Raw genomic sequence first — 25,913 nt, 5'->3', positions numbered from 1 at the left:
TATGGATATCTTAATTCCAAGCAACCCAGCTTGATAATGACCCACACTTCGTTAGCTTTCAGTGTTGACTGTGTAAGTGAAAATAGCAGGAATAGAGGAACATATGTCTTGTAGCCCATTATAGTCTTCTCTAAGACAGGAAGAGACGTAGGTTTACACATGTGAGTGGGCTGAAGTACAAACTGCTCTGGGGTCCAGTTTGACCATTGGCTTTTGATGAGAGTTTGTCTCTATATGTGGTAGAAACATACTTCAATACGGTAATTTTGTAGTGAAGAGTAGGATGTGCACTATAACTGATGGATAATGGGGTTTGTACTCTTTCCAGTTTTTTATGTCATTTAGTAAGTGCTGATCTTGCATTAAGATGTCACTGTCAAACTAGATAGCATTAAAGAGGAAAAGACTTGCTAAATTTTCAGCAGGTCGAAGTATTCTCGGATCCCTAGGTACTTTCAGTAAAAATCTGTTGGAATAAAGGATGGCTAAAAAATGTTTTTAATCTAGGCTTTTAAAAATTTCTCTTTTGAGAGCTACTGTAATAAATCGAAATTATTGATTTAGCCTGTAGCAGTCCTAAGATTCACTCATTTAAGAGTCGAAACCACTCTATTACTCAGAGCAATAACCCAACACTTTGAAATCTCTCATCAGAGACTCCTGGTCCACACATGTAGACAGGCATTCAACAAAGATTTCCGTTTGTTATGGATCTTACATCAGCTGAGATTTCTGCACTGCTTTTCTTAGTAATTATCTGCCTTCCTTCTCCCACTGCACCCTGTGAAAGCCTTTGCAGCACTGGGCCTGTGGTTCGTTATTTCTGGGCTCAGCTGAGCCCTGGCCATGCGTGGCCACTACACGCCGTTTTAGCACTGGCAGGTTGAACATCATTCCACCTCTTAAGAGATCACTGCAGAGAAACAGAATCTATTTTGCGTTCCTGCATCTGTGGTGTTACCCACGTATGAGTCTAGCCATGGGCTTATGTGTGGGTTGTGTATACATGATAGCATCTTTTAAATCCTGCATGTTAAAGAGAGGGTTAAATGCAGCTTTTGATGCAGCCAGTCCTGGGTATCCATATAAGAAGAGTCTCCTTCCAAGGGTAAATATTTCTCAGGGCATTGAAGGTTTGAATAATCAATAAATAGGTGCAAAGGAATGCTTAATATCCAACTCAAAAACGTTCTAAAATCATGAATCCTGGCTAAATTAACACTAACTGATATCAAAAATGTGTGTTCTGTCCATATGGTTGGCAAGAGCTGGTGAGTTCCATTGCAGTTTCTCCTTATGTCACTTCTGTTTTGCCTTTTATGCATTTTTTATTATCTTTCCATTAGCAGAATATTTCTGTTCCACCTTCTTTTTCTATAACTGTGCTCCTCAGAAGCATTCACACATCTCTGCAGCACGGTTCCTCCTCATTCTCCTGGGACAGCACTTCACTGCTAGCCTATGCTGGTAGTAAATTACTAACCCCATCACTAACTTGCTGGTTCAGCTGCTGTAACCAATAAGTAGCACCTAATCATTGCCCATCTGCTTCAGCAAAGGGTAACCATGGGTTCGATGCTCCTCACTCATGCCCGTGTGCTCAGACCCAGAGTCGGAGTGGCTGTTTAGCAGATCAAAGGGAGTCCTTACTGCCTCGTGCAAGCACGTGGTCCAATCTAACCCTGAATGATTAGCATATTTCTAAATTAAAGTAAATCCAAAGAGTGAACTGGCCCAGGGGAACTCTTAATCCAATCAAATTAGACTCATATATCCACCCCAGAGCAATTCCTTAGAAGCCCTGCCTTCACGAAGCTTCATTTGTAATCGCTACGTGCTGTGTACTTTAGAAAAGTTTTATAATTACTTGCTGTTCCGGCTGCTGAGCAGTTCTAAATGTTAGATATTAAGGAATTGCTGTTTCAGTCAGTGAACAAGCTCTGAACATTAAATGTGCTTCATGAGAAGTTTTTTTTCTCAGCCATTACACATCTCTAAAGGCATATTTTTTTTCAAGTGGATGCTTTCCCAGCTGTTGATCATCTCTCTGTTTCTTCTGTATGAAGAGAGAAGGAGGAAACTGATGATAGGGTGACACTGTTTAAAGGTTTTATTGCCATGGAGGGAGATGGGTGCATTACGCACAAATGCAAGCTTTTAAATAATTTTGAAGGTCATTCTGAGAAAGTGCCAATAGGTACTTTTCTTATGCCATGCATATTTTTTGACATTTTTCTGTCACATATTTTACAGTTGAACTATTTTAGCAATATTTTTCCAAATTCTGTATAAGAATTTTTGTACCATTTTTGTATCTCTCCACCACTACAACAAAATACCTTGGGAAGACGCAGCCTATCTTTGTCATGCGTCGAGAAGATGCTTGGCTGACATAGCTCAATGAGTGGTTCTGGATGCTCAGTGAGAACTGGAAATCCAACTTAAGCACATGTATTTGAAGCAGTGCTGTAGATGGCAATAGAATCATAGAATAGTTTGGATTGGAAGGGACATTAAAGATCATCCAGTTCCAACCCCTCTGCCATGGGCAGGGACACCTCCCACTGGCTCTGGCTGCCCAAGGCCCATCCAACCTGGCCTGGAACCCCTCCAGGGATGGGGCAGCCACAGCTTCCCTGGGCAACCTGGGCCAGGGCCTCACCACCCTCATAGTGAAGAAATTCCTCCTTGTGTCCAGTCTAAATCTGCCCCTCTCCAGTTTATACCCATTGCCCCCCATCCTATCACCACAAGCCTTTGTGAACAGCCCCTCTCCAGCTTTCTTGTAGCCCCTTCAGGTACTGGAAGGTCGCTATAAGATCTCCTCAGAACCTTCTTTTCTCCAGGCTGAACAAGCCCACCTCGCTCAGCCTGTCCTCGTATGGAAGGTGTTCCAGCCCTTGGATCATCTTTGTAGCCTCCTTTGCAGTGTTTTATTTCACAGACTAGCTCCTCAATTATCAAAAATATGCCTCATGCAGAATGGTGTTGAAATTCAAGATTCATACACCGATGACCATTGAAGTCTATAGAGTCAAGTGGTATGGTTCCCATTTCCATTGGTACCAAAATGATGATCCCATCATTAACGAGAGATTTGGAAAAGTGCAGATCGTTTCCTTACCCTGTCCCAGTCTTCCACATAACCTTGTGTGCATCATATAGCCTCCCCTTCAGTCCTCACGTGCAAAAGGAGATAGCTACGTCTACAGTGAAACAAAGAAGAGATTTAGGAGTGTATGACCGTCAAGCCTCACTGCAACAGATGGTATATAAATAGGACATGGACAGTTAGTCCCTCATTTCAGTCCTTGAAGATCACACAGAGTGGTGAAAAAGTGATGCCGATAATTCTACATTTGGGACTAAGGAACTCGGTTTATGTCAGACTTGTTTATGGTGGAGTTCAGTGCTTCTCAGAGATACAGGCTGTTGTTCATGGCTCCGGTGAAGATAATATTGCTGAGGTGGTAGCAGTCAAGTGCAATTTACATTCCAGCTGTGCAGTGTGCTCTGTAGTCCCCGAAATGTGTATGTGTGTTCATAATAGACGAAAAAATGTTGAAAGTTTCTTTGGTTGTGGTAATCAAAGTCATTGAGCGTCGTGGACTTTTAATACAAAATCCAAAAGACATAGTACGGTCTTCCTATGTATTGTTTGGTGGAATAAAAGAAGAATCTCTTGAATACTTTCACATGTGCACTTCAGAATATGCATACATGTATGAAATATGGAATACAGATACTGAGACAGGAACTTTAAAAAACTGTTTTTACACTAAGAGCTGAGGAGTCCCTGCCTGCAACACGATCCGTGGAACCTCCCGATGTGTCTGCATGTGTCCATGGTAACTGTAGCTAGCTAGAACTAAGGATCATGCTGCAGGTGGTCTCAGGAATTATGTTGAAAAGATGTGGTCACCTCATACAGCCTGGTTTTGGTTGGACAACATCATTACAAGGGTGTGTGGATCTCTAGATAGGGGCGGCTTCAGCAGGCTGTGGTCTGTCCACACTGCAGTTAATGCTGTGTAGAAACAGGATGCTCAAAGATTTTATTCTGGGTATTTCCACAGGGTAGCTCAAAGCCAGGCTGTGTGCTGTAGGTAGACAGTATGGGCAGCTCATGAGCAGAACACCAGCCAGCTCTTAGGAAATGTCTGAAGGACCAGGGAGAATCAGGTGTTGTGAATTGAGAGCTGGGAGCCGGAAAGAGGTGATCAAGCCCTCACCTAAATCAGGAATCCCTGGGCAACCTGATTTAGTGAGCTGTCCCTGCCCATGGCAGGAGGGTTGGAACTAGACGATCTTTAAGATCCCTTTCAACCCAAACTACTGTATGATTCTGTGATTCTATGAATCAGTTGGAAATGAGCTCTTTCCCACCTACAGCTTCCTACCTAGAGCTGTATCCTACCAGTAGAGTTCTAAAGCTACCCATTTCACATCTGCTTTGAAGCTATTTAGAGGAGTGTAGGCTTCTGGATCAGGAAAACTTCCCTGACTTATATTATCTCTTAGAACAGATTTGATTGTGTGCAAAAATTTATTCTCTATTTAACATAAGTAAAAGCACTGAGATAGTCAATCACGTGTAAAAACTTTTTCTCTGTCAGTTACTAAGCATCAGATCTAGAAGTGTTGAAAATAATGGCATTTCAGGTGTCATTAATCTAAGCCATAATGGCACTTTTAACAGCTAAATGAACGCGGTAGCTCAGGTGATTCAGGTATCTTTGCATATAATCATGCTTTCAAATAAATTACAAAGTTCAATCCTGTATGTATTCGTTTTGGGATGTCCCAGAAGTGTGTAAACTACAGTTATCGCCGTTGCCTTGTATTTACAAGCTGTAAGATTTATTTAGTAGGAACTCTTCAAATGGGAATAGGTTGGTCTTGAGTTATGAATTGCTCAACCCATCCATCTATTGCATTACCACACAAAAATCACTCTTTAAATGCATGGAGGAAGTATACTGCTATTGCAAAAGTGTTACAACGTCTCTCTTTTGACACAGCAAGAAACCAGCAAGAAAATAAATTTAAAGCGTTAGGCAGTATTAAGACTTTTCAGAGTAAGCCATCCAAATGAAAACCCATAATCAAAGTAATAATTACCAGGGGAACACTTTTGCTTTCAAAGTAATCATGCAAAGTAAAGCACAGAATATGTCTTAAGTAATAAAACATGGTGATTTCTGTTCAAGAGGTAAAAAGAAAGTCTAGCACTTGAGAATATAAGTGCTTTGTACATGATCAGCTCTTGATGGATTTTCTCTGAAATGGGCCTTCGTGTATTGTACATAAAAAAAAAAAAAGAGAGGAAAAATTGAAGCTCTTATGTGATAAATGAATGCATCCAGCGTTGTGATGAAGCTGGGATTGGGTTACTGAAGCTCGGAAGATGCCTGTCTTTTCTTAATTTTAAAATTATTACTGTGTAGGGTTAGCTTGAAGTAATATTCTGTGAAATAGCAAGACTTTCAGCACTGTGGCAAACATTTGGAAAGTTCCCATGTTAATGTATATTTTCTGATGCAAATAATCTGTGCTTTTTTTTTAATGCAATTAAACTAGGAGATAGTCCAGCAAATTTCTTTCATATATTCTTTTTATTTCTGATGTCATTAAAGAAATTTAACGCAAGAGAAAGAATTTCAGCATGTTGTTTCATATTTGTTATTGAAATTATGCCTCCTGACTTCATAGTATATTTTACCTGACATAGTGTTGTTCTTTCTCCTCAGTCTCACCTGCGTAGGTTTTTATTTCCAGAGCATACCTCTAAGTTTAATCTGGTATTGTCCTTTTGCTATTCAATCATGCTAATTTTGTTTAACGGCTTCCATGCAGCATGTAGGAACTTCAGTTGCACCGAGTTTCATTGCTGAGGGTTTATACTATTTTGATTATGGGTGCATACAATGAATATTGGTTTCCTTTCTGGCCACGCTAATGCTGGGCTCTTTAGTCTTCCTGAGCTGCACTGAACTTAACTTTGGTTGATTGAGGTCAAATCCAACTTACAGTAGGGTCGACTCATACTTGCAAAGTCGTAAAAAACGTGTAATGGAATAAAGTGGATTTTGCTTTCATCAGATACAATATCCTGGCTCTTTTCCCTGCACATAGTGTTCTGAGTGGAAGAAATGAAGAAGTTGTGGATTGAAAAAGGCCTTGTGTTATAGCTGCATGCAAATAGCTGCATTTTCAAGTGCCTAATATGATTTACTTTATTTGCCTTCTTCAGTGAAAGTAATAGTTCTTCCCTTTCCTTGTTTTCCTCTTTTCAGAAGTAACAGTTTGTTCAATGAGGTCGTGCAGATGAACTTTGAAATAGCCAGTTTCAGCAGCCTTTCTGGAACACAGCCCATCACTTGGCAGGTGGAATACCCTCGGAAGGGGACAACAGACATAACCTTGTCTGAAATCTTCATCTGCCAGAAGGATCTTGTTGGAATTGTGCCATTGGCGATGGTAAGAAATTGTTTCAACATGTTGCTCCATCCGATCTGTATGTGGTCTAAGAAAGCGTACACCAGGATTCAGCCAGACTTGCGAAGGAGTGCTCTCCACCCTGCCTCCCCATTTTATAGCTGTACAGGACTAATCGTTAAAATCATGCCCGCAGTTAATGGTCTGTACACATTATACAATTTCATTTCTTATATACTTACCACAGAGAAGACAGATGCTGCCACTTGAAAAATCTCTCTCAGACTTTAAATCCTGAATTTCTGTCGTGCCCTGTTCCCTCTAGGCTACCAGCTGGTAACGCAAAGCTAAGTAAATTTACCTTCCCATTCTAATTACCATTACATGGCTTGAACTAGCAAGCTGTAGAGCAACTTTAGAGGGCCTCGAGCACCTTCTGCTGAAGACTAAGTTGCTTGGTCCTTAGTAGGCTGAGGCTGACACTAATTACCCTGGCTGTTTCCCCAATAGCATAAGAAACTCCTGTTTCAAATAAGAAACTGAAAATAGTAATAGCCTCGGTAACACAATTTTTAAAAATGAAGTATAGGCTTACATGGAAAATGCCTCGGATTAAAATCTGCTTGCTCTGCTTTGTGCTGTAGCCCCACCTGTAGGCTACGTACCTCCCCGTGAAATCATACCCATTGCTTGTCTTTACAAGGCTACCAAATCTTATTTTTGGAAGCAGTGTCTCATTCTCTTCCTCCGACCTAGTGAAGATGCAGTAACTTCTGTAAAGCAAGGCTGAGACAGCGAGAGCACTGAGACTTAGCAGTTAGAGCCCCCTCCTGCGAGTGAATACCCTAGGACTAAATTCCTGCACCAAATCAAGCAGAGAAGACAATTCACTGGAGCCTCCAACATCTGAAGTGCACTGTTTTTACATAGGCATTTTATTTTCTATGGTATTAAGGTACATGCTGAGAACTTTCTCTGTGCTCACAGGCGAAGTAGGCACTGAGCATTTATTTTGAAAGTCCTGCTGAACCTCAGGAAAGGGAGAAGCTCAAAGCTGGACCAACCGGCAGTTAAATAGAGGAACTGCACATGCTACCATTAGTCAGTGTCCGAAGTCAGGATTTGGAAGAAAAGTTAGACATATCCATCCCACTTGTGCATTCTGCCTGTCCTGTGCATAATCTTGGTGGTGAAATTCTGGCAGTCTTCTCTTTGAACAGTGTTTCAGTGGTTTGCAGCAGATAATTAGAGGAGTATTATTTCCTGGAAGTCCTAGCCTTCAATATATTTTTCCCCTTTGAAGAGTAAAACTCCTGCTCATATCAAATGAGGTCATGCACCCAAATTTCCTGACCCAAAGTCTGTTAAGTCAGCAGAAAGCCTCTGCTACATTCCATACTGAGAAGGAAATAATTGTCCTCATTACCTGTGGAGCTGAACAGGGAATACTATTTGAGCTTCTGCCCTCTAAAGACTTGAGAACGTGCATAAAGAAGGCTTTTCTGGTCAGATTTTATCTTGAGTTAGATGTCTTCTGTAGCTTCCAGTACCAAATGATAGACATCTGTCTACCGGCAGACTCGACATCTTCTTGTTCATTTTTTGAAAGGATTCATGAGCTTCTTCTCTATATTCCATATCAGAGGAAATCAAGGAGTTTTGTTTACATGTCTTGTATCAGGGTCTAATGCCTTTGCACGTGCATAGAAGGCTTAAGATTTACTTTCAGACTTATGTCTGTTCTAGATTAAAATTCATCCACTTACAAGGATTCCTTTAAGAACTGGAAATCTGAATTAATGAATTTAGCAGTGTATAAATCATGTAAGGTGAGATCCTTTATTCCCAGCAGATGTACCATTAGGCTCTCTGGGCTGTGCAAAAGGTTCCAACAATGAAAGCATTAAACCTTTCTCTTTGCAAAGCTTTCTTGTGTTTATCTCATTTCTGTACCTTGTGATAACACTTGGCTGGAGCCAAAATATACTGTGTTAACAGAATCCAGTCGAACGGGATACTGATGCAAAATTGGCTTTGCTAGCAGGATATTGGTAGATAAAGGGAATTCTCAGAATTTTCTGTTGGCTAACACTGCGTATCCAGCCAGGGGCTTTCTTCATTTATGCATTAATCTCTAGCTGAGGTGATTACTTGGCAGTTCTCCTGTTCAGAAACGAGTCACACTGAAAAGAAAGAGTGTGATACTGTATTTACTGAGAAGTCAGACCGCTCTCTTTATCTGAACCACTCACCGTAAAGCAACAGCATATTATACTGCACAGAAATTAAATCTCAATGTTTATCAGCAAGTGTGTTTCATAATCCTCTAGAGGGTAAAGTAGATTTTGTTGATTTAAGCAGGGGGTGTTCCTCCCCCAAAAGGGCTAACATCCATGGTAGGATCGGTCATTCAGAATTTTTAAAGGTGGCCAAAAAAAAAGGAAAAGAGAAAACTGCCCAAAGGGATTGTACTGGACCAGGATGTAGGATCTGATTGAGTCTCTGCCATTGGTCTGATGGGCATCCTAATCAGTCATTTGGGGATGTAAGCAGCAAACTTCTGCTTGTTTTATTATAAAGGTTGTCTCTGACTCAGAGTAAGTCACGTCTCATGTGAGCCATTCCAAACTTAAGAAGCAAAAAAGACCATGTATCCTTTATAGGCCTATGCTTGACTACATTACAAAAAAAGAAGTAATATGAAAACCAAGTGGACCTTCAAAGCTCAGTGCAATTGTTGCTACAGTATTTTGGAATTTAAAGAATTGGCATTGTCAGTAACAACTGAACCTGGAATTTTAAAAGAGCCTTATAGGACTTGGACCAGTGGAGCAAGTGGTAGGGTACGGCTGCTGAAAACTCAATGGAAATTCATCATGGAGTCAAACGATAGGGGTTTAGTACAAGCCATATTCTGTGTGCCTAACTACTGGGCTAACTAGTGTATACAAACAAGAAACAATACCACAGTGATGCGACTAGCGTGAAATAAAATAAGCAAGAGATACCAAAACTACTGGGCTGAAAATAAGTGTAAGGACTTTTTCCTGGAAAAAAAATGAGATGTAAATTTGAGGTAAGTGTATTTTTTTCCTCAGCTCAGAAGTTAATCAATCTGAGTAATTTTGGAGGACATTTCACCCTTCAAGGTATTTAGAGAGAAAAATGAGACAAAAAAGTTAAGGAAATTTAATTGTTACTGTTTCTGTTTGCTCTCAGCAAATATATCCCACTGTGTGATGGCAGGCAAAATCTACCCCAGAGATTTAATCTTCCAGTAGAGAAAACCTGCTATCCAAGTTGTGCCCTATTCTGGAATTTCTGATTTCATGTTACTTGTTGCAGGATCAATTAGGAAAGTGCTTTCATAGAAGCTTAATTAATTATCTGCTAAGCTGCTTTTGAAAACCTCCTCAATTAATCACAACTAACCTCAAAACTTGCTAATTAAGGTGTACAAGGTTGTTTAACTTGCTTCCCACATTTCCTCAGATACTATCCCATCATGCAGCCAACTGTATTGATTTTGCACTTGCCTGGATTAAAAAGGAAAACCAAAATTGTTCACATTTGTTGTATGCTTGCGCAAACAGGTCCCACTGAAGAACTCTGTATGCTTCTGTTCTACATGGGACCATGTTTTAGGAAATTTCTTTTCGTAATTTAAATGGGTAATACGCTGTTTTAATACCATTACATTTTGCTTTTGGCTAGGGCAAGGTAGAAGACCAACGTATAGCTTCATTGTTTGATGCCAGTAAGACACAGCAGTATTAAAGAACTCCTTCCTGGGAGGTAGATTGGCAAATTAATGGTGTAATATTTATGGAAGACCATCTAAGTCCCTGTATACAGAACTGAAGTAGTAGTCCTTCAATGGCAGGATAAACTCCCTCCGAATTAGTTCATCTCTAACTGTGACTTATTTGAAATCCAAATATTTAATGTGCTGAAGCATAAACTCAGTCTCAGGAGTCTAATCTGAGAGTTCTAATCTGAATTTACTCCAAAAGGCATTTGCCACTATGGGAAGCCATAAAACTTGCTCATCCATGCATATTTCCTCCTTAAAATAACACTAATACTAAGTTTTCAGGTTTCCTTTATCAGGCTCTGTAATCCATTGATAACTGCTTACAAGCAAATCAAAGTTGGAACAGCTCTCAGGCATTTCTTGAAGGTCATTGCTGCTGTATCAGACCTCACGTTGTCAGTTCTCCCCACCTGCATCAGTGGGTCTAATAAAAGATATCTATCTCTACACGTCCTGCATTTCTACTGATGTCATTTCATTAGGAAGTCCTTGGTTTGTGTGTACCTTTCTTTACATTCAGAACTCAATGTATCGACAGTTCTGCTGCAGGAATGAGTGAACGGACATCCAAGAAGCAGAGCTGTAACTCAGCCTGAACCACTTTTTGCCATTTTTCTCTATCCTTGTTAACTTGCTTTCCATGAAACCACAGATGATTGAAAATATAGCTCCCAAAGCAATATTTGTTTTACATAGGCATTTATGTCTGTGTTCCCTGGGGTAAAGAATTTTTAAGGTATTTCATTGTAATGAAGGCCCTGTAATACCGTTTTAAAATATGTGCCTAAATAACTTAGAGTTTCCATCCCTTCACAGGCTGTGACTTCAAACTGTAAAGCTCTGTTTCAAGGTCACAGAAGTGCAAAATTCTCACTCTTGTTAATCTTTCTGTCTTGAATGAAGCAGGGGGGCAACAGGCACTGAGGAGCTTTCCAGAATATGAAATTCGACGCTCTATATAAACAAATAATCTACATAGCAGACTTTTTAGCTTACAGATACTGTCTTAGTTAATTTAATTATGAATCAAATCAAATAAACGCTGTGAATTGAAGGAAATGTATTTGATGTAAAACTATCCTTTTACTATTAGTAATACTAACTGGGACAAGTTAAATCAACTATGAAGCCCTAAATTATGCCAAGAAGTCAAGTGCTTTTAGCATTCAGTTACAAGACTGAATTCTTTGCTTAAAAAATAGTTTCAGTCTTCTGACGTTGAGGGAGAAGCAGTAACTGAGATCACTTATATGCCTACAGCTTCCATCATGGCAGGTTACAATTGTTTAAATGAGGAGAGCGTTTCTTCCTTTAGATTGATGGTGCACATGATTTCACTAAAGTTGGTGTCATAGCTCTATATTTATCCCAGATGAACTCACAAGCCTGCATCCTCCCTTGTCCATTGCCTGTGTCACGTAGTGCATTGAGCCGTGACTAGCAACGCGCATCGATTAACCTTGTCTCTTAAGGACTCGCTTTTTTGTTGTCTGCCCATCAGGAAACAAAAGCAGAAAAAGGATGAACTGTTGTTCATTGATCTTAAATTGGTCAGAAGATGCAGACAACGTAAAGAATTCAAAGTGGCTCAATTTAACAGCGCCTTTTTAAATCCCAGTCATCATTTCTACAGCCCTTGCACTTTTCCCTGTAGTTCCTGTTTTCCTTTTTTTTACTACAATCACATTGAGTCCTGCCTTCTTCAGGAAATGAGGATGGATCAATGAGGCTATCTCAGCTGGCTAGAATTAATTTTCCTATTGAATCAAGTTGTATGTCATTTTCTGTGCAGCACAACAGTAAGTATAATTTCCTCTTCCAGCATCCCTCATAGCTGACAGTGCTATTGAATGGATTACTTTGAGATTTTTAAAATGCCGAGGAGAGATGGGGTCAGCTCGCTTCCAGATTTTTAAAGATCTTTGCCATCTAGAGAACTTGTGGTTTTCTTTGCTAATTTTCCTGCCTGTAGTAGAGAGATATTACTATGAGGATTAATATCCTTCTTAGGCTCGACAGGAGAGAAATCCTGCAAACCAAACAAGAAACTGCAGAACAATGAGAACGTGCAGTGAGACAGCCTGGGACTTAATTATTGGATGCTTGGTGTTGGGGTAATACCTAAATGCTCCCCTTGAAGAGAAGTGTCTCGGACTGCTAAATGCTTCACAGACAAATGACAGCCAAGTCAGAAACCTCTAGAAAATTCAGTCCATAGGCGCTGCTGATGAAAGTCAAAGTGTTGTTGAAGGTTAGATGAAACTGAACTCCAGTAATGGGAAAGGGGGGACAGCACAGCTGACACCGGGACGTAGGATCCCACTTTTTCCCTAACACAGCAGGCATGGGGATTGGAGATCCCCTGCCAGTCCGTGCTTGATGCCAATCACTTGTACATGTTGGAAGAGTACTGTGTGGGCTCTTTCTTCTGGCAGCATGGCACAGTGCCGGGCTGCGTGGAGATGGCCAGGTGCTTCGACACTGATTCTCAGCATTGCAAGTTCGCCTGAGTCAAGTCCACGATCTGCTGCAGATAATAGTGCTATTGGTTCACGTCACTGCATTGTGTGTAACACGAAGTCTGGAGATTCCTTTGTTCTTGTGATGTATTGGGCAGGATTTTGGGACTGCTTTGAGTCGTGGGTCAGACTGGTGATAACTGCTCCATCAGAAAAAAAGCATCTTAAATAGCAATTTATATTCAAAATGACAGCTGATTACATTGCGATCGTTTAACATAACCACAATGGCAATTCCACAGCTGCCATACACATGTGAGCAGAGACCATGCAGAGGCATCAGCGTGAGCCAGCAGACAGTGAGCTCTGGGCCCAGATGATAGTGCTTAAGAAGGACATTCCAGGGCTGTGTACTTTGATGCTGTTTCTGCTAAGGATTGTACTCGCCCTGTGTGCCCCCCACTGCTGCCTTCACTGCCACATCAGATGGAGGAGGGCAGAGAAGCACTTCTCAGCAGGAGCAGGAGACCAATTTCAGAGGTTGGTATTCTGCACAAGTTTGCAGCAGAAACAGAACTGGAATTTAAAGGCAGAGAAGTTATTAATTTGTAAGACTATAGCGTGCATTAAGCACTTGAGACTTCGACCAGAGTTCACCTACGACTAAGGATGGGAGGCGAATGCTGTGCCCCTGTAGCACTGCGCTTCTGCTCTCAAGGATTCAGAAGAATGAAAGGAGAGAGAGGACATTGCATGAGTTTGTTTGTGAGGTGCTGGCAGAGCTGGAAGGGGAATGGAACTTGGCAATCTTGATTACTAGATTGTGTCCTCTTTTATGGCAGTTAATATACTAGTTTTCATCTAAACTAGTGCTTTCTCATTAGCTTTAGCTAACAATCAGTTGTCTTGATTTAACTGATAAATACAAGTCCAGGCATTCCCCAAACTTATTCCAGACAACAAACATTTGTGGTTTACCATAGAGGGTAAACGGTTTCCGCCTTCTCAAGCCATCACTTAAAAAGAGATGCCAGACTGAATAGTGACTGCCGGAGCAGACCAGGTAGGTATGTTTGCAAACAGGTCAGTGCTTCCGACAGCTGAGCATTAAGAGCGTTGCTGTGACCCATACCAAAACCAGGAACAATTTCTCTTAATTTGTGACTTCTAATGATAATTTTGAGCTGTAAAGGGAGCTTTAATATTTCTGGGGAATACCTCAATTTTCACAATCAGGTGAAATACTCGCCTAGCAGAATTATCATTTGTTTAGGCTGGACTCTAATTAATGAGGTCCTGTGGTGCTCCAGCTTGGATGATGAGACTATGTAGGCAATAAGGAGATGCTTTACTATAATGGAAGATAATGAGTAAGCCTGGGGAAAAAAAAATCACCAAGGCTTTTATAAGTCTCAGTGTTATAATGAGCTATCCCGAGCATAAAAAGCACAGCAACTTCTCACCTTTGGTTTGCTGTTAGATGCATGTTTGCCTTACCCCATTTTCAGTTTACGGTTCATTATCCAGCCAGGCTCTCAGCACTGAGGATGTTTGTCATGGAATTCATTAGGAATCTGTACTTCAAACTCAGGAGTTCTGCTTGAGGTGATAAACCACTAAAACCTAGGACAGAGTTCAGTATGGTTCTGGGGAGAAAGCTAGTACCATGTTTCATAGAATCATAGAGTCGTAGAATAGTTTGAGTTGGAAAGGACCTCAAAGATCATCCCTTTCCAACGCCCCTGCCATGGGTAGGGACACCTCCCACTGGCTCAGGCTGCCCAAGGCCCATCCAACCTGACCTGGAACACCCCCAGGGATGGGGCAGCCACAGCTTCCCTGGGCAACCTGGGCCAGGGCCTCACCACTCTCATGGTGAAGAAATTCCTCCTTATGTCTAGTCCAAATCTGTCCCTCTTCAGTTCATACCCATTCCCCCTCATCCTATCACTACAACCCTTTGTAAACAGTCCCTCTCCAGCTTTCCTGTAGCCCCTTCAGGTACTGGAAGGTCGCTCTAAGATCTCCTCAGAGCCTTCTCTTCTCCAGGCTGAACAACCCCTACTCTCTCAGCCTGTCCTCATAGGAAAGGTGCTCCAGTCCTCTCATCATCTTTGTAGCCTCCTCTGGACCTGTTCCAACAGCTCCATCTCCTTCTTTTGTTGAGGATTCCAGAACTGGACACAGTCCTCCAGATGAGGTCTCCCAAGAGAGGAATAGAGGGGCAGAATCCCCTCCCTCGCCCTGCTGACCATGTTTCTTTGGATGCAGCCCGGGATACGGTTGGCCTTCTGGGATGCGAGCGCACATTCCTGGCTCATGCTGAGCTTCTCGAGTACCAAGAATGCACCAAGACTGGGCTGGTAACAAAACCTGCTGTGCTAAGCTGAGGGGCTGTATGCAAAGATCTTTCTGCAATGCCCAACCTCTCCACGTTGATGCTCATATACTAAACGAATTAACAGACCAAAACTTCAGGGCACCAACAGTGGCCCCGTGGCTATGGTGTGGGCTTTAGCCCAGAGTTAACCTGCAGGGCCCAGCAATGTACATCAGCACAGACAGTGAGACTATTGAGATTGTTTTTCCCCTCAGAAACAAATCATGCCTAATATTTAGAGCACCAGCCCTGCAGCGTGAGCATCAGCAAGTCATTGTGCTGCTGAGAGTGAGGAATTCAGCAAGCAAATGGAAACAAAAGTAACGCTGACATTAATTTTAATCAGGTCCTAGTCATCTGATTGGTCCTCTGCATTTTTTGCTCTAGCAAACTGATTGTCTTTCTGCAAGATTTGTTACCTCCAGGAACAATAATACGGGCTGTAATGATGTAATTTATTGCTGCAATTTGCTTTTGGAAATCCTCTATTAGTGAAAAATAGCAACAGCGCAGTTTTATTAATTACAGTAGTTGGATATTGAATGCTGACTGTCACTATCAAGATTAGTGCCTGTGTTGTACCCTGCTCTCCAAGGCCCTATAGGACCAGAGCTACGCGTGTTTTGGAGGTTGTGAAATGAGTGTTTGGATGAAATTAAATAAGTGTAAAAAGATATCATTCAAATTCACGAGGGAGTTTGAGAAAATGATAGAGGGAAACATTAGCCTGTAAATTCTGTAATGAAAAAACACACCGCTGTGTTCGTGCACCGCATAGTGTGGTTGTGTGTGGTGTGGTGCGGTTCTGCAGCGTAGCCCATTTATCTGTACTGTCTGCCCCCAAACTACTTCTGACAGGTCAAACCTTCGGGTTCATTATTGAATTTTACTCTCAAGATGCCATTCCAGGAAGAAGTACTTTATCTTTTTTTTTTTCTTTCTTTTATTTTTCTTTAGTGTGGCAATTTTCTACCTTGGCATAACACTTATTTCTGTTTGCATAGACTAGATTTTACCAGGATGTAGCTGGAGAAAGAGCAAGTGGACAAAATCACCTTTTGTCATTTAAAGGTGAATTCTCTTCCTTTTGTGTTCTGAAACAGCACACATTTGAATGAAATCCAAAAGCCTTGCTATAACCTCTTTGTGATCTTGAGTTCTCATTTTGGAGAGCTAACAGAAGGTAGAAGGCCTCCTGCAGCATATATTGTGTCAGCAGCAGAAACCAAAGCGATCAGTCTAAGACCTGGATGTACTTTGGAATCATTTTGTATAGGGTACTCCACGTCTGTGTGCCAATACTAAGAAGTTTTTATATGGCTCGAAACTTCGATTGAGCCAACAGAGAAGACTATGTTTTAGATTCTGGATCTGGGACAAAATGTCAATTGCGAGCACTGAAAAGCAGTGACTAACAGCGGAGCTGCCAGCTGGCACAAGGGATCCTGCGGCATATGTTTTAAGAATGCCTGGAAGCTTCAGGAATAAGCTCGGTGTGGTAATAAATAAGTCATTTGAGACTCAGTAATTCCTCCTCACTGCTTCAAATTATGGACTACTCATTAAGCACTGGGAGATTGTGATGTGCAAAAATAGGAGTTGTCTGATGGACTGGGCGTCACGTGTCTGGGTTTAGTTTCTGCCTCTTTTGGATCTTTGGCAACACTCCGATCCACAGCAGTTTACCCATTTTTAAAATGGACACAGTAGTTAATGTTTCCAGTGGTACGATGCAAGTGTTTGGCTTACGAAATCATTCTATACTGCCGATTCTTTATAAAGGAGAATTCCCAGATCAAACATGAATTCTAGTCTCTCCTCCTGGCAATGTTCTAGTCCTGAAGAGTGAAAATATAAGTGCAGCAAGGTTTGTGGCTAGAGGTAATGTCTTTTATTGGCTATCCAATAGAGCCAGAAAAAAATGGCCAAGCTTTCAAGCACCCAAATCTTTTTTTCAGGCCTTTTTCAGTGCTGTGAGTTACTGTGAGATGCTCAGATAAAGATAATGGTCACTGTGGTTGCTCCAGGTTAAACTAACGAATAAAATACTGCTTTAAACAAATGGATTTGATCCTTTTGTCCTTCATATCATTGACTTATACAGTGATCACAACAACCTGTTTCAAGGATGCTTCTCTAGCCAGTGCGCTCTTGCGAAGCAGCCTCTGAAGGTAAAACATAGTGCTTGAGTAAGGAGGAAATAATTACACCTGTGATTATACATACTTAATAGATTTACTTTGTCTCCTAATACATGTATGCTGGGTTTAGCTCTTACATGTTGTAAGGCCCACTAGTCTGTAGACATGTATTTGATCAGTATTTTAATTTTCTCACTCTCTCATTGTTTTACCTCTACAATTTCTGATGTCTGTACAGTATCTGCTCTCATTAATACAGTAATCATGTTCCTGCCCTCTATGTGCTTTGCTTATGTGGACCTGCTATGAAGTCAGTGAAATGAATAAACTATTTGAAAAGGAAAAATAATCTGAGGGCAAGGACAGGAAATAATAATGACTATTTTCTGCATTTTTATGACTGCTTTTTCGTAGCCGTTTTGTAAGAATCTCTGTTGTGTCTTTGTTATGGATTTTGCTTATTGAAAATTAAAACTGTACAGCAAAATAAGAAAAGAGCAAGTAGAAATTTTCTCTTGCTGTGTTCAAAATAGAGTAAATTAAATAGAAATAATCCAGCAGAAGCTGCCTGCTTCACTTCCACTGTGGTTTAGAGTTCTGCCATCCACAAACTTGAGCCAAGTGGTCATGTGCACTTCACAGCTGAAAACTGAGGACCTTAAGGAACTTATAGAAGATGAATACTGCCTATTAGAAAGAGAAAGTAACTCATTAATAATCCATGACATATTAATCTACACAAATAAAACAAGTTCACAACCCTCCACAGCAGCCATAAAAATCATCCATGTATCATACAGTTACCCCAGTTACTTAAACCAAGAAATTGTCCTTGGGACTTAATCTTTAAAGTCCATAAAGCATTTAAAATTGCTTCAGCCTAGCTATAGAGTGCATCCACCCTATGCTGTGATCAGTACTATGCTGTTCCCTTGAAACAATCAGGTTAGATAAAAATTTAGCTTGATTTTCCAAACTGACCAGTTTATTATAATCATCATCATGGTTTGTAGCACTATAAAAATCTTGGTTCATATTCAGTAGAATCTGGGGGCTCCAGCTGAAATTGCAGGAGGAGGTTATAATAAGCAACATATTTTCATTTACTATGTTTCTACTTCCATTGTAAGGAAATGGGGTGAGGACAGGAGCCCCTCTGTAAACGGGGAGCATAAAGAAGGCAGGTTGGAAACTTAATTTGCACAAGTTAATTCAAGGAGAAGGAAGAAGGAGGTGGTCAGGTGTAATGCCATTAAAGATGCCATAGAGCCTGAGCCATCCATCCAGGACTACCCGGTATGACACAGGACCTACGGGAGACCTCTACCCTTATGGAAGAGCATCTGGTGTCCAGGCATGATACCTATGAGCATCTAAATGCCTTTCTGTTCTTAGGCATCACAGTCTTTTTCCAGAGCTGCAAATTGTGAATTGGATCTGTTGTGAAGCACATCCCCAAAAATGCTATCTTTTTTTTTTTTTGTCTGTAACTCTGCTGGTGTCTTCAGTGTATAGTTTAATTTATCAAAATATACTTCCTGCTTTTCCTGCTACTGCTGAACAATACTACAAAGTAAAGCAGATAGAAAGCACTCACAAGTACTTTTAAACATCAGACCCTCACTATAAGGCTTCGTTAAGCTGTTCGTGACTCCCATCACTCAGAACCCATGTTAAGATATTTGTCTTTGCTGCCCAGCATGACTTTGTGCTGCTGTTACACACTCTGTCTCTACGGGCTCCACGTGTCTCAGTGATGATGCTGGTTTTATATCAACCTGAGCATCTGCAACATGTTAAACAATGAATGCGCCAAACCAAGAGTATCACCATGATCCAGATCATTAAGTGGTAGAAGACTTTTTGTATCTGTCATATCGTTTTAGCATGACAGCCAATTAAATCATAGAATCAGAGAACAGTTTGGGTTGGAAGGGACCTTAAAGCCCATCCAGTTCCAGCCTCTGCATGAGCAGGGACACCTCCCTCTGGCTCAGGCTGCCCAAGGCCCATCCAACCTGGCCTGGAACACCTCCAGGGATGGGGCAGCCACAGCTTCCCTGGGCAACCTGGGCCAGGGCCTCACCACCCTCATGATGAAGAAATTCCTCCTTATGTCCAGTCTAAATCTGCCTCTCTCCAGTTTATACCCATTGCTCCTCGTCCTGTCACCACAAGCCCCTCCCCAGCTTTCTTGTAGCCCTTTCAGGTACTGGAAGGTCGCTATAAGGGCTGCTTGGAACTTTCTCTTCTCCAGGCTGAACAAACCCAACTCTCTCAGCCTATCTTCGTATGGAAGGTGCTCCAGCCCTCGGATCATCTTTGTAGCCTCCTCTGGACCCATTCCAACAGCTCCATCTCCTTCTTATATTGAGGATTCCAGAGCTGGACACAGTCCTCCAGATGAGGTCTCCCAAGAGAGGAGCAGAGGGGCAGAATCCCCTCCCTCGCCCTGCTGGCCACGCTGCTTTGCATGCAGCTCCAGACATTCATGGTTTCTGGGCTGTGAGCACACGTTGCCGGCTCATTTCAAGCTTCTCATCCCCAGCACCCCAAGTCCTTCTCCTCAGGGCTGTTCTCAATCACATCATTCCCCATCCTGTATTAAAACCACAGATTGCCCCGACCCAGGTGTAGGACCTTGCACTTGGCATTGTTGAACCTCATGAGGTTCTCACAGCCCCGGTTCTCCAGCTTCAATCCGTTTTGTCTGAGGATTAGGACTCATATCCTTCAGATAGAAGGAGGCAGAGGTTTGTAGAAGTGCTTGGTTCTGACTAAAGGAAAGCACATTAGGGACAACTCTTTAGAGTTCACTCCGTAATGCTTGTTAGAATGGGCTTTACCAAAGCCACGGGCAAAATCACTGTTGATTTCAGTAGGGTCAGGATTTAATAAATTATGTTTGCCCAATATTTACAGTAATAAATATCTGTGATAGAAATGTGTTATAAACAAAAGGAAAAGTACAGTCTCTGCCTATAATTAAGTCTATGGCTTCTGTTAACACAGGATGCCTCATTATAGATGCGTATGTGTTTGCATGCGTATAGATCACTCCCATATATACATGTAGTGTATAATATTGTGTGAATCCATGCATGTGTCCTAATATGCTTGTATATTTTCAATCTGCAACTGTCTATTGATTACAGCTATTACAGTAATATTATTATAGAAATATAGCCAACTATATAACGGGGCCACAGGTTTAATTGAAATGAACATGGGAAGAATTCCAAATTGCTAATGAAATTGCCTTTTTACTACCAGCTATATTCCCACGGTCATCACAGACTGGAGACATCACCAGAGCTGTGCTGGTTCTGCTTAATGGTAGAGCAAACCCGGTTGAACTGGCAGTCCATTTCCAAATAATTTCTCCAGGCTCGTGAAAAAGGAAAGTAAATGACTGACAGATCTTGAGCCCAGAAAATACCCTTAAATTGAAAAATTTCACATATTAGTCTTTTTATAACAAAAGAGAACTGTAAGCCATGAAATTATTTCAGCGAGAAGATATTATATAGCTCCATCCATGCCTGCTTAAGCATCCATGAACTTTTCCATTATAAGATCACCAGGTGGCTATTGCCTTTCTCTCCCATTCAGGCTTTACCAATATGCCCACTCCCATCTGTGATAAACTTAATAGGTCCATTCAGCAATGGAGAAAACATGAGAGGTGTTCATCATAGCTGAAGGCTTTCACAGACAGTTATTCCTTAGATGTTTCAGTAAATGAAAAGCTATTTTTGTGATTAGAAAGGATAGAATAGGTTGCAGTTTCTGAGACCATTTTATTGGCATAGATTTTGGTATCTGTAATAAATATTTATCCTTTCTTGGGAATGTTGTAAGTAGCTAAAGTCACTGAACTAATGTGCTTAATATGTTTCTCTCCAGTCTGTTTTCCAAGCACGTGACTAAGATGCTTGTTAGATAAAAAATTATATGTATGAGTACATATTGTGGGTGTTGTCAGACGTCTACTACGGATTAAATATGTTTAATTTATGTACTGCATAAATGTATAAAAACAAAAGTTTTCAAGAGAACTTAGGACAATTGCAAGTGTATTCATAAGTATCTGTAAGTATACTTCTATCCATAAGTAGCGATGCTCTGAAACAACGGTGATGGATCTCAAGTATGTTGGTCTCAGAATAGGGGCTTTTAACCTTTCACTTCACAGCTTTTCATCTGTTCGCATTTTCTATGCTCAAAATAACCAGTAATGGTACTGGAGTTGGACTATCTCAGGTAATCGCTCACATTTCAACCCATAACTAATTTTTTTTTTCTCTCCAGATAATTTTATCCTTATATAAGTGCTTTCATTTCTAAGTCAATTTAGCAAAATACTGAAAGTAAGGAATGAAATTTCATGAAGAGAAGCAGGCAATTTTCTGTGATACACATATGCATCTTTGAAAAAATCAGGGGAGTTGTTTTTTTATGTCTAAGAATAGAGAAATAATATGTGGGCTTCTGCTTCCCATCTTCTACAATCACCTTTATGTCTTTATTCTATATTTTAAGCGGTTAAAGAAAGCTTAAATATGTGCTTCTGCTTCCCATCTCCTGCAGTTGTCCTTCAAACTTTCTACGTTTTAAGTGGTTCCAGAATTATTTCCTTTGAAGTTATTTTCAGATGCTTCCTCCACATGGCAGGAAATGCCATCTTTCTTTGAAAATACCTATTGGCCCCTGGGTCATGACTTATCCGTCCAGTCAACAGCAAACAGAGAAAGCTTCAGCATAATACTGGGGTTTTTTTTGGTGAGCTGTACCTGTTGAATTTGCTTTCACAGCTCCTACAAAAGAGAGAGGCCTCCAGCCGAAGGGTCAGTCACTGTTGATACACATTGATTATGATAAACGCTTCAAAAAGACAAACTGTGCACTTTTACAGCTTTTCAGATGGTAAAGGAAGGCACAATCAAGCATGAAAATGTTCAGTTGATTTAATTCATGTCCTTATTAATTTGCATACTCCATCACCTAGGGGGTTAGGTTATCTAATGAGATCTTGTCGGAGTTATTGATGGTGGTAGAGAAGGTTTGAAGTTAATTCTTGAGGACTTCATTCATTGAAAAAAAAAAAGTGTTGACTGGAAGAGTAAAACATTGTCATGTGTGAGCTAAACATGTGGCTCGGCCTGATTCAAGCAGGGTAACAGTTCTTGTGACAGGTGGAAGGAAGGGTTGTTGGAGACTGTAGTTGCTTGTCCGCAGTCTTGAGGGAATCTGTCTGACATCTCTTTTCCTTGCAGAAGGGATGCTGGTTGTCACTGCTAAAGGGAATGCCTGTCCTATATCCTCAGTAATTAGACAATCTGGCCCCTCACAATTTAGATGTCTGGGTCTTCGAAGCTCCTGCAAGGATGCAGGTTCTCCAAGGAGTCAAATAATCATTGCTTTAACTGAATCCATGCTCTCTGTGGGAAAAGGAAGGTTTCGAGTTAAAATAATACAAGGATTTTATATATTAAAAATTGAAAGAGCCATAAGGGATCAAATCAAGACCTATTTAGTGAAACTGGTACCTGAGGGTCCATATTTTATAAATAATATGGGGGGTTTGTTGTTGTTTTGATATAGCATAGGGGTGATAAATTTGCACAAATATTATTGGAAAATAAAATAGAAAGAAAACTAGAAAACTTCAGTGGTTTTGAAGTATTTTATTCAGCAAGAAAATGAAACCCAAACTGTGCCAGGTGGTGTGGGAATGATTTTTCTCATTCCTTGATCTGTTCAGAAAACAACAACAGTCAGTTATTCAACAAGATGTGCTGAGAATCAATTGATCTGGTTGCCCTTTTTTCCTCCTTGGTGTAGAAACAGTCTCTTATTATAGTCACTGCTCAGCATATTGACATCCAGCTATCATGTGAAGCCAGAATGGCGTTACTTTTATACAGATAATAAACACAAGTAGCATCAGTATTCAGGCAGTGGAACTTTACTGGGAGAAATATTAATGGAAGTGCTTGGATTCTGATTCCTCAAGGGAGAGGAAATAAGATCTCCTGGTTAGTCTCAGTGCCTGTGCCAAACTATTACAGCTCTAAAATCAAGTTTTGAATTGGCATTGTGAACTGTATATGATAAACTTAGTATAACAAATACAATAAAGTAAACATCGACTTTCTGAAACAGATTTGTTAAAAGAAATCCGAATTTGGTTATCCGTTGTTCACAAGTGGAAGAAGTGACAGGACCTTCAGAGGCATTATACCTTTCTAGACCTACTGTTAATAAGGTTTCTTCATTCCATCTAGTTGGAAACACACTGGAAGTAAAGAGACTGAGACTGATTATCCCTCTTTAACAGCTCACAGGAGGCCACCTCGCCTGCTAGTATAATTGCTGTTTCCATAAGCTCTGAAGAAAGAGTATTCATTAGCCCAAAGCTTGAAAGAGAGTGATTCTCAGTTTTTTTTGGAAGCTTCATCCTTGTTATAAAACAGGCAGCATCTATTGCATGTTTTTCTGCTAGCCAGAATGTTGTTTGTGGACTTTGCACACGGGAACAGTTTATGCTGATAAGAGTTTACTTTTTTATTCAAATTTATAAACTATAAGAAGTGAGATCCTGTTGTGTTAATAACCTGGGTAGAGTCCAGACCTCCTTACCTGACCTTAAGACGATAGAGCCTTCAGACCAATACACAGATATGAGTAATGGCTGTATAACGTTTCCTTCATTTTACGTCACCAACAGTAAAAAGAACAACACAATTAAAAGCATCGTTAATTTTGTTCAGTTCCTAAAGTCTCTTTTTACTTTTAAAAAGAGATACGCACTTTTGGGTGGTGATAGAATGACGTGTAGCAACACAGCCTGATTCTGCTAAATCAAAGTAATCATTGGCTGTGTGCTCTTTTGCAGGTTTGACTGCTGACAGGGTAGATTCAGTGCAAGGAAGGTGTGGATTAGTCATCCAAGGATCCAAATATATTTTTCTGCATCCCTATCTGTTAATATATTCTGCATTCCTCTTTCCTGTCTGCAGAGTGTAATTTATCAGGACTCAAAAAATTCCACTAGCAGGACATTTGAAAACTGTACAAGCAGGTAAGAAAAGGAAACTGTCTGTTGCTAATGTAGAGGACCAGTAATTAAGATTTATCTCATTGTGGAGACTGTAAACAGAGACAAGATCACTGATTAAAAAGGCATTGCACTTCCAGAACACTGAGTTCCCATTTTGAAAAGACACTCAGATCTTTGTCATAAATTGTGGTGTTTGCAAAAACTATAGGGAAGATTTTGCTGGGCTCGAGACTTTCCCCTCCCAGCTGAGCACCTGTAGGAATAAAGGCAAGGACTCCATTTGGGGGTGACAAACAAAATCATTTTAATGTGAAAAGGCAAAGGCTTATATAGTCCCTCTGTACCCAGCTAACATCTACCCCAGTGAATTTCCACCGAACAATGACTAATGCTGCAGCTGTGGTCCTTCTCTTCATGTTTTGGTTTTCTGTGTGGAGTTGCGCATTCTTTTAATGATTCCAAGGTCTTCTAGCAAGCTTCAGGGCCTCGGCCGCTGGCTCTGTGCTTGCTGGCGATACCATGGGTATGCTAAGGCATCGGCCGCTCACGTTAGCATGCACATGGTAGTGGAATATTTTATGCCTACAGAGCACCTCCGTCTTTCTCTCCTTCTGGCCCCAGGAATTTGCCACCGTTTACCTTGCAGTGGTCCAGCTCCAGGAGAAGTTGGTGAGGTCTCCCAGCCTAGCAGTGATGGGCTTTGCCCCTGTACTGATAAAAGTCAAAATCACTCTTCCAGGAGATGAGAAATATGGATGTGAATCCCTTCTTTAAGTCCCTGTTTCCACATGTCCTCCATTTAGCTTCTTTAAGACTCCTGGAAACCCACAGACATCATGTTGATCAAGCTCCTCAAACAAATGTTGTGCATGCTAGGGACAGAACAATGCCAACATCCACCTTTGGGTCTTTCCATGGGTGATGTTTTATCTGTGTTTGACTTCTGCATTATTTGTTCTTCAGGGCAGGTATTGTCCTTAATTTTTGTGCCATGTACATTGTTGGCCATTTAACAAAGATTTAATAAAGAGAATCTACCTCACAGTGTTGTGGTGTGTCAAAAAGCATTAGCATCCATGAGAAACCATGAGATGCTTTGTTCTACTATCCTCATCAGAAACAATATGCAGAAATTGCAACTTCTCTTGAATAACTCTTATTCTTACATAGATTTTGAGTGGCCTAATTTTTCGCCGCTGCTAAATTGTTCATTAGTTTACATTTTCCTTGGCACTACGGGTCTTAGAGCTGTGGAGTAACCTGGATTCCATCTGGATCTATGTTTGAATACTGAGGGGTGCTATTAAGTTAGCAGGTTGACCCCCTTTGGTTTGACTGCTTACCAGCCCACCCCATTTCTTTTGCATTGGGATATTACTCATGAAGTAAAAGTCCACATGTTATAAACTGATGACTGACGCAGAGCAGGATTTGGGCCAATGTGATGGGCCAATAGCATTGGAATCCTGTGAAAGAAAAAAAGCAAACCAAAATCCAGCCAACAAAATTTGCCCTTCCCCATTGCGTGCTATGGAGAGAATTTGCCTCGGGAAAGTTCTCAGTCGTAATGCAAACTCTTTGATCTGCAGAAACACTCGGGTTCTTCTGAAGCCTGTGC

At 40.9% G+C, this 25,913-nt stretch overlaps 1 protein-coding gene across 1 annotated transcript in view; it reads left to right on the top strand.

Moving 5' to 3' along the window:
• TMEM132C (transmembrane protein 132C) overlaps nucleotides 1–25,913 on the top strand; it is a 215,950-nt gene that overhangs the window by 153,430 nt on the left and 36,607 nt on the right. The window contains exon 4 of the mRNA XM_054082172.1: nucleotides 6,297–6,480. Coding sequence (XP_053938147.1) covers nucleotides 6,297–6,480 — 184 coding nt within the window. The remainder of the gene's footprint in view (nucleotides 1–6,296; nucleotides 6,481–25,913) is intronic.

This window comes from Cuculus canorus, chromosome 17 (genome assembly GCF_017976375.1).
Source record: "Cuculus canorus isolate bCucCan1 chromosome 17, bCucCan1.pri, whole genome shotgun sequence".
Taxonomy (NCBI): Eukaryota; Metazoa; Chordata; class Aves; order Cuculiformes; family Cuculidae; genus Cuculus; species Cuculus canorus.
Note: the sequence above shows the minus strand (reverse complement) of the source record. Positions and strands in the feature narration are given on the sequence as shown.